At 46.9% G+C, this 14,676-nt stretch overlaps 2 protein-coding genes across 5 annotated transcripts in view; one reads left to right on the forward strand and one right to left on the reverse strand.

The window, feature by feature from the left end:
• Nucleotide 1: 1 nt before the first annotated feature.
• On the forward strand, nucleotides 2-1,188 carry TOMM6 (translocase of outer mitochondrial membrane 6). 2 transcript variants are annotated; one of them, XM_051638748.1, is made up of 3 exons: nucleotides 2-148; nucleotides 233-334; nucleotides 877-1,188. In XM_051638748.1, exons 1-2 carry the CDS (start codon nucleotides 48-50, stop codon nucleotides 327-329), a joined length of 198 nt encoding a protein of 65 aa, XP_051494708.1. In that variant the 5' UTR covers nucleotides 2-47; the 3' UTR covers nucleotides 330-334; nucleotides 877-1,188. The 2 variants fall into 2 exon arrangements, with proteins under 2 accessions (XP_051494708.1, XP_051494707.1); XM_051638747.1 differs by having other exon boundaries at nucleotides 4-148; nucleotides 872-1,188.
• A 10-nt stretch (nucleotides 1,189-1,198) lies between these two features.
• USP49 (ubiquitin specific peptidase 49) overlaps nucleotides 1,199-14,676 on the reverse strand; it is a 34,274-nt gene continuing 20,796 nt past the window's right edge. For 2 of the 3 annotated variants that reach the window (XM_051638739.1, XM_051638738.1), the window contains exons 4-7: nucleotides 14,143-14,347; nucleotides 11,599-11,707; nucleotides 10,459-10,664; nucleotides 1,199-9,670 (exon numbers count right to left, since the gene is read on the reverse strand). In XM_051638739.1, the coding sequence (XP_051494699.1) occupies nucleotides 9,480-9,670; nucleotides 10,459-10,664; nucleotides 11,599-11,707; nucleotides 14,143-14,347 (711 nt within the window). In that variant the 3' untranslated portion in view covers nucleotides 1,199-9,479. The remainder of the gene's footprint in view (nucleotides 9,671-10,458; nucleotides 10,665-11,598; nucleotides 11,708-14,142; nucleotides 14,348-14,676) is intronic. The other variant, XR_007891491.1, reaches the window with a different exon arrangement.

Below are 14,676 nucleotides of genomic sequence, written 5' to 3' on the forward strand. Positions count from 1 at the left end.
CCGCCGCGCGCGGGAAGTGACGGCATCGCGGGGCCGGGCGGGCGGCGATGGCGGCGGGAGCGGCGGGAGCGGCGGCGGCTCCGCAGGGGCTGCGCGGGTGGCTGCGGAGCGCCTACCGCTTCGCCACCGACCGCAACGACTTCCGCAGGTCGGTCCCGCGGGGCCGGGGTGGAGCGGGCGGGACCGGGGAGCTCCGCGGGACCGGGGTTTGTTGTTGTGTTTTTCTTTTCAGGAACCTGCTGGTGAACTTGGGGCTCTTCGCCGCCGGAGTCTGGGTCGCCCGGAACCTGACGGACATCGACCTGATGGCCCCGCAGCCCGTCCCGTAGCGGCGGTGGGTGCGGGAGGTCCGGGGGGGAAGGGGGAGGACCGGGGTACCCGCGCTGGCAGAACCTCCTCAAGCCCCCCGGGGAGGGGGTGTCACCGCGCCAGGTCACCAAATCAGAGAACCCCAGACTGGTTTGGGTTGGAGGGACCTGAAAGTCTGGCTCCAACCCCCCTGGGTGGGCAGGGACACCTCCCACCAGCCCAGGCTGCTCCAAGCCCCATCCAACCTGCCCTTCAACACTGCCAGGGATGGGGCAGCCACAGCTTCCCTGGGCAGCCTGGGCCAGGGTCTCACCATCCTCACAGCAAAGAATTTCCTCCTCATGTCCAACCTCCATCTCCCTCTTCCACTTTTCATCCATCCCCCTCATCCCATCCCTCCCTGCCCTTGTCCCAAGTCCCTCCCCAGCTTTCCTGGAGCCCCTTCAGGCCCTGGAAGGTGCTCTAAGGTCTCCCTGGAACCCTCTTTTCTGCAGGCTGATGTTAAATTGCCGTGTGCCTGTTAGAACCCACCTTGTTTAACTCTGCTTAATTGCTGACCTAGGACAGAAACAGCCCTGCAAGGAGAGAGAGCTCATCCCCCCCAGGAAGCCCAGAGGAGTCCTGTTCAGCTGCTGTACCTTCCCAGGAGGATGTGCTGTTCTCCTCTGCAGAGCTGCTGCTCACACTTCAGAGCTGTCATGCCTGGAGCAGTTACAAGCAGGGAAAAAGCTTCTACAGTGTGAGGGAGAATTTATTTTAAATTCTTTCTGCAAGGCACAATGAAAATACTTTTATCAAGGATGTGAAGCCATCATGGGTGGGATTTTCTTCTGTACCCCTGTCTAGATGTTTATTAAAGGGTGTAGAATAATGACATAACCCACTGGAATTGCTTTCTCTCTCTTTTTTTCTTTTTTTTTTTTTTTAATAAGAAACTTCAGCTTTTACAAAAACAAGGTGTAAAAAGAGTAAAGATTTACAAAAAAATCATAAAAACATGATTTATATTTTACACCCGAAAGACAAAGGAATGAGCCCAGTCCTGGGTTGTGAGCAGGACCCATCAGCTACTGAAAGGAAAAACAAAACTCTGACAAGCCCTAGGTAAACTCTTAACCACCAGAAGGTGTCCTGGAGAAGGTCTGGATGAGATAAAGCTGGGACACTGAAAGGAATGATGACTGTGTGGGAAGAAGAAGCTGTTTGGTGTTGCATAGCGTTTCAGTGCCCTGGACTGAGAGAACAGCTCACCCTGACCAGCTTTCGAGTGCAGGGGTGGGTGGTGAGGCAGTCTGGGGGGGGACAGAGCACCCCGTGAGGCTGGTGTGGGAGCTGTGGCTGCGGGTTCCTGGGATCCACTCCAGCCCAGCTCCTGGGAGGTGCTGTTTGTAGAGCAGAAAGACTTCCCAGCCCTGAGCGTTACGGCAGGACAGCAACATGGCTTCAGATTCTTTGGACAGTCACACACGGGTTTTTAGTTTCAGACATTGTTCTGCCTCCACGGTTCATGACCAAGAACTGCCCCTTACCTGCCCCAGAGAGAAACTCATTCCACTCCCAAGACAAGATTCTTAAAACCCATTGTTTTCCAAGCGGATATTTTAACATCCTGTAAATAAATGAGTTTCTTTTGCAGCAGGGCTAAATCCCAGTTATGCAGAAACAGTTTCTGCAGGAAAAGGGGCTTAATTAGAACATTAGAAGTCATTTTACAGTTAATTTTGATTGAGAGCACACTAATCTCCTCCTGAGGCCTGGGGTCAGGCAGGGGGCAGTTCATGCAGTTAAGTACATAAGGCTGCTCTAGGTGACTTTACTGGGTGTTGTCTTAATAAACCTCGACTAAAATAAAAGCTGCTGAACCCACGATTAGGAGCAGGGTGGTTGTGCTGAGCTGCCAGACAGCTGGACAGATTGCCAGAAACATTCAGTCATTAATTGGATTCTCTTGTCACTTGCTGCTGCCCGGGAGTGTCCTTGGAGCAAAGGCAGCCTCATTCATGAGCACAGCATGGAATGCAGCAGCTTAAGTCATTAGTGGCCTCGGGAGCAGAAACACGAAGCAGAAACTAAAGGCTGTTCAGACTTAAACCCCCTGCAAAAGCCACTGAAAAAAAAATAAATCAGGAAACGCACCTGAGCTCTCCAGCTTGGTTCCTCACCCAAGAATTTCCCTCCTGTTCTCAACAGGGGATTCCAGATTGAGGGAAAACTCACCTGCTGTCCAGCCTCTGCCAACAGCACCTTTCCAGCAACCTTAACTTGGAGTGGGATTAACTTTTTTAAAGTGCTGAAGATTAGTTGAATTGTGCCCTTAATCAAGTCAAGAGTGAAGCTTCCAGGGCATTAGCAGAAGCAGGTCCTCCCTGGCAGCTTCCTGCCCAAGGGAGCTCAGCCAGGCAGCACTTCTCTTGGAGAAGCTGTTTTGAGTTTCTGAACTGTGTTTCAGTTTATTTTATGGAAAGGCAGACTTGTGAAAAAAAGCTGGACTGGAAACAAACCTATCCACTTGTCCCTTTCCTGTCACCTGCTCGTGGGGTGCACAGAAGGCTGTGGCTTAAAGAGCCTGTGACTGCTTAACCAAAGCTGAAGTTAAGCAGGGAGAAAAATAGGACCTAATTCTTTTAGATGGGCTCTAGGTTGGCAGTGGGATGTGGCTGTGGTTTGCACAGCTGATAAACGAGGTGAAAGCTTGGCTTTCAGATGGAAATAAGTGGTTCATCTTGTAGCAGTAGGAAGGAGCCTTGAAGGCCAGGGCTACTAGTGTCATTTAATCAATGTACAGAGAGTGAAGATGACACTGGCTATGAAAATGCCATTCCTAAATCAGGTGTGGAGTTACACAGTCCCGACACTCTGCTAACTGAGCCTCATGGGTGGTTATCTTCATTTCTCAGCTACCCCTTCCAGTCAGTGCCCCACGAGCCTGTGGTGACATGATTCCTGTGCAGAGCTCACCCTGCCCACCCTGCTGTACGTTCAGCAACCCTGTCCAGCCCCCAACGTGGCACAGAGTGGTACAGACAGAGAGGCAGGAGTACAAAAATGATCCCCATGGCACAGGTAGGGTTATCCAGGGAAATCAGGCCAGCCTAAGCACTGTACCACCCTGCCTACCCTGAAGGGATGTGGTTGTTCCTCTTCAGGAGCAACCTTCAGAAGCCCCACCAGACGTGCTCACACAGAAAGTAGCTGTAAAGCAGGAACAGAAACACAAGAGGAGGCCTCTCCTACCCCAGTCCTAGTTTGACAAGTCAGGGCACTTGAGCATGGAAAAAGATAAAACTCACCACCTGCCCCCTCCATTGGGAGTATGTGATCAAGACTAAAAATCACAAATCAAATTAAGTGAAGTCCTCAATTCTATCATTTCCTTCTCACCTCCAGTTATGCAAAGCATTTCCAGTGATGTGTAGGCTTGAAGTTGGTAGCTCCTTTATAAAACTTGGGAATTTGGGGTACTGGTTCCTTAGGAACTGTACTATCTCCTGGGAAAGCACCATTTGTTTTGCCAGTATAAGACTACTGATCTGAGATAGTTTTTGCCACAGAACCAGGAGGAGGTTGCTGCTAACAAAACCTAGTTTGGATTTTGTTCATGTCTCTGCCTGCAAAACACACAACCCTCTGACACCAGGTCCCCTGCTCAGACACTCCCTGTCCCTTCTAACCCTGGGTGGCAGCTCATTGCTGTGTTCAGCTCAGCTTTGCTCATTTCTCTCCTCCCAACTCTTTCCTTACCCCCAGCCTGCACAATATCAGGAAGGTGGCAGCTCCAGGAAAGCCCCAAGGGTACAACACTTTGCTGTGACATTCTGCATTGGGCATAAACTTCAGAACCAGTTACCAGTGGTTGGAGTCAATCGTGGGCCCTTTGGGCTGGTCTTTTTTCCTTCTGCTCCCTTTTGGAAATGTCCATTTCAAAGCTCATTTTTAAGACTGAGGAACTCTTTCGAAAGAATTTTGGCCCACCATCCTTTAAACAAGTGGAACCCTTACACAGAAGCAGAAAATAACAATCAGCACAGCAGAGGTGGAGCCTAAAAGGCACATCCCTAAAATCAACTAGGACAAATCATCAGGAGTTGGTACAGGGAAATAACGGATGCAGCTTTTCATCATTTAAATGTGGCTTTATAAATTTAGAAGCTTCCTGGAATACTTCACATTCCCAACTGCAACAGGTATCATTATTAATGTAATAGACACCCAAAAACCCACTGAACTGAGGTTTTATGTTCCCACAGGCAATAAATTCTCAACCCAGGTCTGGCCCTCTCTGATCTCCAACCTGCTGAAGGGATTAGATGCACTCAAAAAGGCAGTGTTCAGAGCTGGGGCTTGTATTTTACTGCTTACTTTGAAGAAGGGAGACTTGGCCACCTTAAACAACTCTTCCATATTCAATGTATGCAGGCATTACCTTGGTCTGCTTTTCCTCATGTGTGGAAGTATTTGCCAGGCTGCTAAGAGGAAACCTGTGCAAACACAGCCATGACAATGGGAACTGTCTTCTTATTTTCTTTTCTAAACCAGCAATTAGCTGTAGGTTTGTAGCAGGAGGTGCTTCCCAAAAAACCCCCACTGGAGATTTTAATCCTTGCTCTCTGCTGTGTGTTCTGGCAGATGTCAACTTACTGACCTGACTGGAGGGGCTTGGATGATACAAGAAAATTTAAAAAGTCAAATCCAATCTGCCTTGGAACAAGCTGTTATTTGAGTTATGACAAATACAGGGATTTCAAACATGGAACACTACAATACTGGCTTCTGAGCTTGCTGGTAACCTCATTCACATACAGATGGGACATGTAAAGGTGTTTGTGATACTGAGTATTTGTAAAAACACACAGACTTCTGCTGCTTCAGTCAGGAGGGGGGAAATTAATGACTTGTTTCCCCAACGTTTCTGTCCCATGCAAAATATTATTGGGTCAAAGGCACCAAATCTAAGGAATCATACAAAATTAGTTCACAAAACTGTACTGGCAGGTAAAACTATCTCCGTTTTGTCTCCTGCTTATGTAGTTCTCACTCTGCAACACCACTGACTTCCACTGGAGCTGGTCCTGGGGTAGTTGGCAACAGCCAGAGGTTTAATTAGTCTCTCTTTGGGATCCAATTAAGCATATTCAGGCCTGGGGATGTTACAATCAATAAAACAGTTTCTAAATTACCACCAAGACAATATTTAGAAGAAGCTTTGCCTTCTAAAAGCAAAAAAACCCTCCCAACAGTGAGTCCACAGGACACACTCAATGCTTTTACTGGTTTCCATTTTATTCCTCCACTTAAAAACCTGCCTGGAAGTCCCTTGGGGGAGGTGGTGCTGCCACCCAGGAACATCTGACATCATGCATTTCATACACATTATTCTGTTTGCTGCCTCACATGAACAGCTTCAAAATCGACCAGAGAATTGTTCTGGTCAGAATTAATAAGAGGAAAAAAAGTGGAGTTTTTTTCAGTGCTTTGCAGGGAAACTGTTTCTGTGGTGTGCTCAGTGGTGTGCTCAGTGGTGTGCTCAGTTTAACTCGGGAACAGGGGCACTGAAGGGGTAACATCAAGGCAAGTTTATGTCACTAGCTTGCTAGTGGAATAAAGCTGGCTACAATAAAGTGGTTTGCAGCAGCCACAGCAGATGCTGTATCATCCCTGGCCATGAAAACATGAAGATTCTTCATTCTTAAAAACATAAACTTCAGGAGTGCCAATTTACTTACCAGCTGAATGGAATAAGGAGCCCCTGGGAGCAGTTCTGTCCCAAAGGCTGCACGCTCAGGAGGGTGACAGGGGCTTCCTGTACCTTCAGACCATGACCTGAGAGGTGCCAGGAACCTCACACTTGCTCTGAGCATCCCTCAAAGCAGCTGACTCCTTGTGACAAGACTGGGACCCCAGCACAGGAATCCCAGCACGCAGAGCAACCAGTTCTGCTCCCAGTTGCACCACAATACTGGTTTTTATGCTGCAGACACTTTGTGTGTGCAGCTCACAACTGTGACCACTGAAGTGAGTGAAGTCACATCATCTGCCTGGGTATTTGCAGAAGCCTACACCTGGACTTACTCTAAAGACTCAGAAGTGATGTAGCAGGATTTGAAGCCTCACCACCACAGGAGGGACAGAGCATGCTCCCCGGGCTCGGGCACACCCTTGGGTGGGCTTCACTATCATTGCCAGCAGTCTTTTCATCTTACTGCTGTGGAGAGGTAACTTTCAGTCAGAATTTCTGGCAAACAGGACACTATAAAACAGTGTCTGCCACGGAGGGAGCACTGGGCTGTGCTTATAGAAAGAAGCCTGCAGTAGACAAATATAAACAAAACAGCATAAAAACCGCTGTACGCTGTCGCTTCCAAATCAAAGCTAAATATCACAGAAACCTCACAGTGCTGGAACAAGCAGGTTTGCTTACTTTGAAGTAGGCAATTCATTCCTTCCCTATCAGGGCAATCATTTCTCTGACTGCAGTAGCTCCACATCTCAGCACAAGGAGGCTAAGGTCACACAGGGAGGCCACTCATGTCCCCAGCAGCCTCTGCTGGGGCAACCAGAGCTGCAGCGACGGCCACACGTCCCTTCCCACCTCCCCCTTCCATCCACGTGGCAACTCTGATGCTACCTGAATTCAAACAGTGATGCAAAACTGAATCAAAAGCTCAGCATTCCTTGCAAAGGGTCGTGTCTGGCTGCAGGGACCACAACTGCTGCCTTATGCTTTGCCTTTTGAGCCATTTCAGTCCATCGAGGGGCCCAGCAGGGCTGAGGGGTCACAACTGGGACACCCACAGTAAACCAGGACTGCCATCTAGAAGAATATAATCCTCTTCAAGGGTGGGTGGGCCTGGAAGGACAGATGCATGGGAAAACCCACCAGTTTTCCCTTTCAGCTCTTTGATCAAACAGGCAATGTTAAGCTCTATTTTTCCTTTAATTTTTTTAGACACAGTCTTCCCAGAGCATTTGCCCTAGGAAAGAATCCATCAGGCATTTGATAACCACAAGCACCTGAATTTGATGCTTTCAGGAATGTCAACTCCTGCCTGTGCTGAACCCAACTCAGCAGTCATATTTGCTTGCACTGGATCTCAATTTGGCCTGTGGAATTTTTATTTAATTAATTTTATTTACTGGTAGTACAAAAAAAAAATTCCCCACCTAGTAAATCCACAGATCTACAGATATTCATAAGAAATCCTTCCAGGCCCTGCTACATTTAGAGAACCAAAACTTTCATCAGTTCCCACAGGACTGTTTCAAACTCTCTTGCCTCCAAGAAAAAAAAAAAAAGGAACATATGATCTGAAAAATCATACTTAATTGTCAAAAAGACAGGTTTTGTAGGCTGAAAAAGCAGCATGTTGCCCAGACATCCAAGAAATGGGAAACTTTAAGGACAGAGGAGACCTAGCACAACACTGCTCTGACAGAATCAAAGTCTCTGGTTTGCTGTGCTCATCTCTAGTGGCTGGAGCAATTAACAGCAGCCAAATTAGCCCACAGGACAGGAGATGAAAAGCTGCAGCAGTGGCAGTGGAAAGAGAGGAATGATATTTGGGAAACTTAACCTCTTCACCCCCTCCAACCACCACCTATGGTTATCAGTGTGTTTCTGATGGGCTGACAACAATAAAAAAAGAGGAAGGAAGAGAAACACTTTCAGCACTTTTCTGCTTGAAAATGGAACCCTTTTGTTTTTTTAAAGAACCTCGTATTTTAAATTATTTCACCTTTAACCACTTTGTAAAAAACAACAAACCAACAAGACTGAGAGACAACGTGTCTCTTTGCAGTTACATACTCAGATTTGATTAAAACATGACATGTGAACAGCCAACCCCCAAATTATAAAACCACCTGAGGTGCAACTGTAGGCTGAGAAGTGACTACAGTCAACTAAGGCCTTATGTTTCTCATAGAATTCTAAAATCAAGATGATGACAGATACAGACATTTCTGGAGCCTTCCAAACTCGACATGGAATTTGAGACTTCAACTACATTCCTGCCCTTTATGCCCCAGCAGAAAGAAGGACTTCACAGCTGAATTCTGAACATGACCCCTGGGCAGCCTCACTGCCTTTGCCTGCTCCTGGCCTCGTGTGACAACCCCAATTAGTGAATATTCCCATTACAGAAGCAGCAAGAGAAGCCAACTCTGTCTCCCACCATTGTGATATCACCACCACCCTGTTCCCCTGATGAAAACAGCTGCACTTGTATAAAAAGTGCTGGTTGAGATGCCTCTGCTCCTCTGCTGTCACAGCTGTGCCTGCCAAGGCTCAGACTTCATAATCCTGGTCAACAAAGTGGTGCCAGCAGAAGCCTGTGGTACAGGCTTGGTTTTTGCTGCCACTGTAAACAGACATGAGACACAGGTACATTCCTGTTTTTTTTTGTTTTTAAATGCACTTTCTCCAGGGCAGAACTGGTTTCAAATCACATTCCTGGTGAATATAGCTGCCAATTCAGTTCAGCCCAGAGAATAAACCATCAAGAGTACACACAGCCCTAGTAACACTGAGAAAAAGAGCTGCTGGCAAAGCCTGCCAGGCACGGGTTTGCCCTCCACTGGTGGGAAAGAAATTGGTATCACAGAGATGGCTGAGACCTGGGGGAGTGTTTTCTCTGGTAGAAGAACCTTAAACATTTCTCCAGCAAGAATGGCTGGAGACTCCACCTATCCAACAACCTTTCAAAGATAAGATATGCCTGGGTGACTGTGGGATTCAAACCCTGGAAATCTGAATGACAATGAAAGGGCAGTACCATACCTGTTCCTTCTGGAGTTTTATCAGCGTTACTAAGGACTGATGGGTTTTGAAGCCAGCTGAATGCTCCTATTTTCTGGTCGTGTTCGTTTGTGACATGCCTTAGGCAATTCCTTTTGGATAGGAGATGAATGATACACAGCATCAAACCTTCTCATTTCATGTTGTGAGCATAATTTAACAACAAGATGCTTCAAAACCAAGACTCTGGCAACAATCGTACGTACCAGAGCGGCACGATGCACTTCTCCAGACCCTGGGCAGCAAACACCATTTGATCCCCTTCCTGCAGTGGGCTTTTTTTCTTTTTTTCCTACCAAGAGGAAAGATGTGAACCCCAATGGTTTAAAAATAAAACAAACAACTGAGACTGTTGATTGAGTTACAGAGCTCCCCATCATGGGAATGTCAGTCTTCTGTCCTTATCGCTGTGTTTGGACGGCACCTGAGCTTGGAGTTGTTTTTCTGAGATTCTTGCTTTGTCCTGCACTGTTCTTTGAGTGTAAAAAAGAATGTAGGCCTGGGTTTTGCACACCTCCTCCACGCTACATACATTCAGTTTGGAGTCGTTGCAGTGGACCCAAAAACCTGGGAATCAAAGTGAGAAAGAGGATGTGAGCACAGGAGGCATCGTCCCTTCTGAATACATTTTGGAACTGCTCATAGGAAACATCCACAGAGAAAAAGGGCAGGGTAGGAGAAAAGGCATCTGTACCTTTTCCCCTACAGATGCTTTGGAAAGGAGTTTCTAATCCAGAAAACATTTTGATGCTTTCTGTGCTGTTAACAGAGTTTAGAAATACCAAATCCTAATTTAACCAATTGCATATTCGAGCCCAAAGACTCAGTTAGGAAAATAAAAATTCCCTGGAGACAGCCAATTTGTACTTCTTTCTCCACAAGTCAGAAGGCAGAGTCAATACCAGTTCAGCTGCAGAAAGAGACTGCTGGAAATTCACCAAAACCCTGCGGATGTTATTCATGAATAGTCCCTGTCCAGTTTCAAAACACTTTCTGTTTATCTCATCATCCCAAGGATACTGAGAAAAGACCCCCAGCTGGAGCAGCTCCACGGAGTTACAGCAGACGAGAAAATGAAGCATTCATGCTGTTAACAGCAAGCAATAAAAGGCATCCCAAAGGGCTGCAAAGCACAGAGCAGCAATCTGGGGCTGTATGCAAAAAAAATAGAAGGGGAAAAAAAAGAAAAGAAATAAACCAACATGCTACTAGCAATACATTGTGGGAAACAAACTACTGAATGTCAGGAAACTTGACTCCGACCAACTTGGATCATAAAGCTTTACAGAGTGCTATGGCTATGGAATAAAGCAGGAGTTTCTGGGGTTTGTTTCCCCTGTCCCAAGCACACGCACCTCCCTCTGTGTTGTAGCAATATGCTGTGTAGTGTCCTGAGCCAAACCCTTTCCCGTGATGCATCACCACAGCGGAGAGGTCATAGACAAAGGTCTCTTTGTCAAGAGAGGAGAGAGAGTCCCTGCAGCAGTAAGGTTCCATGTTTAATACCTGGTCAAAGAGGACATGGACCCCAATCTTCTCGCGGTGATTACGTTCAGACCACCTGCAAACACAAGGGCACGAATCAAAGACTCAGGATCCTGCTTCTCCAGAGCAGTACAGGGCTGTGGGAAGAGGCACACAGGAGCAGCCACAGCTGAACAGCTCTGAAGAGCTTTCCTAGTCAGGGTCAAGTAGGTGTCATGTAATTTTTTTCCTTCTGTTTTCAGACTAACATCTACTACAGTAATCTCCTACACACAGCTGATTTTGTCCATTTGTCAGGATATCACTGAGATTTGCAACAGCCAAACACAAAGAAAACCAAACACAGAATCCTAGAATGGTTTGAGTTGGAAAGGACTTTCAAGATCATCTAGTTCCAACCCCCTGCATGGGCAGGGACACCTCCCACCAGACCAGGTTGCTCCGAGCCCCATCCAACCTGGTCGTGAACACCTCCAGGGAGGGGACACCCACCACCTCTCTGGGCTCTGACAGCAGTTAAAATACTCAGTTATATAAATGCAAACCCCCACACACCTCAATTGCCTGTGCTAAGCATTTTAGAAACTTCTCATAACATTTGGAACCTTGTCCACTACGTTTTATTCAAGAGGTAAAGACACAATATTGGCATTAACTATCATGGGCTTCCAGCTTCAACAGATCTTTCACTCAGCTTCTCAGTTCATCCATCCCAAAGCTCAAGTTGTCTGCAAACTCAGACAAACACTGTTGAGTACAATTCAAGGAAATCAGTATTAATATTTACAAAACATTACATGGTGTGTGTAGTAGGAAACATGCTACAAACAAGCAACTGACTGTAAGGTAACAAGCACTCTGAGAGGGTATCACACAACTCCTTGGGGTAAAATGTTTGTGCACATGCATTTCCTAGGAAGCAAGAGAAATTATGGGCCTACAGTAGTAATTTCTGTCCAAAAAGACAGAGGCAAGTGGCTTGGCTGACACCACAGAGTGGCCCTGCTCACCTGAATCGTTTAAGGTGCAGCCGGAGGACCTGAGGTAGCCTGTAGATCATTAACTGTTTTTTAGCTTCACTCAGAACAAGAGGTTTAGGAGAAGACTTTCGCCGTTTGCCTACCAGGAAAAAAAGAAAGAAAAGAAAATATATAGTTTTGGTGTCATTCATTTGCAGCAGGGGAAAAGGGCACGCTGTGAACTCTCTATTCCCAGCTCACGTGCACTCCGGGTGGACACGCAAGCAGGTCTCAGGAATCCCTCCTCTGAGCAGGAGCTTCTCTAGGATCAAAACTCACACGTTTACAAATACTTCAGCCTTTTCGTCATGCTTCTAATCACACCATCAGTTATCACCTTCAAGCTGCTCATGGTGACATCTTGCTCTGAGGAATACACCAGAAAGATTCAGACAGAGCCAGGGCCCCAGACATTTTGGGCAGTAGCAGCTTCAACAGGTGAATTACTAGTGTACAAGTAGTATTATTTGATGTTGTTGATTCTGTTAAAATACTACTTAGCACAGCACTGGAACAAGGCTTGCAACAGCAAGCTTCACTAGCTCAAAAGTATTAATACAAGTCAGCAGAAAATGCTCCCAGACAAGTTGCACCTCTCACAGGGCTTCTGCCTGCCCCAGAGCACAAAACAACCTCTGAACCACAACTGGAGAAAAGGAAAGAAGGCTCCTCTTCCCAGTGATCACTCTTTGCAGGACACTAAACATACCACTATTTCAGGAGGAAGCCAGGTGGCTTTCAGAGCTTCCAATAAGAAATGTACCTGTTAATTAGATTTCTGCACCTCACTGCACCAGCTCAGAACAGATGGGTTGCTCCTCCTCCATCACATCTGACAAGCAGTGCCCCCAATAGTTTCTGGCACTTAGGTGCAGGCTGGTTGTCTCTCCCTGACCTTTTTCTCAGCTGGTTAATGCCTCCTTAGCCATGTCACTCTGAAGTAACTGTTAAAATTTGGGCTTTCCCAAAGAATCAAAGAAAACAGAGTTAAGACGAAGCTGTGCTCATCGATGTCAACACTCTGGACATTATTTGTGAATCAGGATCTGTTCAAATGATATTTGGTTTTGTTTCAAGAACATCAAGGCAATGATTATTTCCCAACGCCCTGTGAAGATGTTTGGTAACAGATTTGCAAGTTGAGAGAGAGCAGATCTCTACAAATATTTGCTCCTTCAGCTGCTTAGCTGCTATGTAAGTCAAATTATTGGCATTTTCCTCCCAAGGCGATAAACATTTGCCATAAATACCTGGATGGAAAGATTTTCAAATCCAGCTTATCAGAGTAGCTGAGCTGCATGATTATACACAAGGCTAAAAATTATTTTCAGGCATATAATGACCTTACACACTCAGACCTACTGCAGGAAAGCAGAAGTCATCTTCTAGCTGAGCACAGCAAAACCTGCGCATTCACATCAGGGTAATACATTAACCTGGGACTCCCAGAGTAATGTCAATGCGTTGCATCCTGACAAAATGCCTACAGAGAGCTGGAAACTCTAACCTGGCAGCAGACCTTGAGAACTCTGCATCTGTGATTTCTCGTCACAGGATATGATCAAGGACAGGCAGCATAGAGATACTTGTTATAAAAGCTGTTCTGCCATGCAGAGACGAGCAAATCATAGGGGATAAGGTTCCTTCTTCTCTCTCTAAACCCAACCCCCTTCCCTGCAAAGAAATTCTTGAAGTTGCCTTCCCCTTCAACACAGGCAGCAAGAGCAGTTCTCAACAGGGTTATATTAAATCCATAGTAAAATGTGCTGCTGGATGGCAGAGACAAGAGAATAGCGACATATTGGCTCTGAACTGGTACCCAAAGGAGGAGAAACTGCCAACAGGAGGAGCCAGAACAGCACGAGCACCGAGGAAGAACTTTCCTACACATAGAATAGGGCACAGTACATCACAGCCTCATCCCAGACTGGTTTGGGTGGGAAGGAACCTTAAAGATCATCCAGTCCCAACCCCCATGCATGGGCAGGGACACCTCCCACCAGCCCAGGCTGCTCCAAGCCCCATCCAACCTGCCCTTCAACACTTCCAGGGATGGGGCTTCCACAGCTTCCCTGGGCAACCTGGGCCAGTGTCTCACCACCCTTACAGTGAATAATTTCTTCCTAAGATCTCATCTCAATCTCCCCTCTTTCAGTTTGAAACTGTTCCCCTCGTCCCACCCCTCCCTGCCACTGTCCAAAGTCCTTCCCCAGCTTTCCTGGAGCCCCTTCAGGCACTGGAAGGTGCTCTAAGGTCTCCCTGGAGCCTTCTTTTCTCCAGGCTGAACACCACAACTCTCCCAGCCTGTCTCCAGAGCAGAGCTGCTCCAGCCCTCAGATCATCTCCATGCTCTCCTCTGGACTCTCTCCAGGAGCTCCTTGCCTTTCCTGTACTGGGGGCTCCAGAACTGGCCACAGCACTGCAGGGCAGGGGGGGAGGTCCCACAAGAGCCATCCACGTTTTCAGCCCCACAAAACATGCACCAGAAAGCTTAGACTCTGCAAACAGAAGGTGATTTTGACAGCACAGACTTACTGTTGCACTGGTCACATGCGTAGATCCTGCCTTCCAGAGCTTCGGTCTCGGTGAACTTGGCCAACATTTCTGTCAGCATGCACTCTGTCTGCTGGACAGGGACAATCCCTTTCTCAATAGAGTGATAACGCTCAGGGAATTCCAGGGAAAGGTCCCAAAAGGGCTCCACAGTGTTGGATTTGTAGTTGCATGTTATGCAGGTGACCTGGGAATGAGATGGGTATTCACAAATGAGGTTACGGACACAGACACCTGCAGACTGCACCTCCATTTGCATCTAAACTGCCAGTTTGTGCCCAAAAGGCAGTGCAGTTTCAGGGACATAAAGATGATCTGTGAGGCAAGGGCTTTGCTGCTTATTTCCAGTCTGAGCAGGTAATTTAAACTACTTTCTCAATTCTCAGAAAAAATGGAGACAATATTCACCTTTATGGGATTCACTTCCTCAGATAAACACCATTACAGGTACAACACCAATTCACAGTTAGGGAACAAGCACCTTTGATCTGTTTTCTACTACCAAAAAATACACAT

Source organism: Apus apus, chromosome 23, assembly GCF_020740795.1.
Source record: "Apus apus isolate bApuApu2 chromosome 23, bApuApu2.pri.cur, whole genome shotgun sequence".
NCBI classification, from domain to species: Eukaryota; Metazoa; Chordata; class Aves; order Apodiformes; family Apodidae; genus Apus; species Apus apus.

Excerpts from the sequence above, each read along its gene's own strand:
- TOMM6 (XM_051638748.1), top strand. The coding sequence starts at position 48 with ATGGCGGCGGGAGCGGCGGGAGCGGCGGCGGCTCCGCAGGGGCTGCGC. Across the intron at positions 149-232 it reads GACCGCAACGACTTCCGCAG|GAACCTGCTGGTGAACTTGG; the intron begins GTCGGTCCCGCG and ends TTTTCTTTTCAG.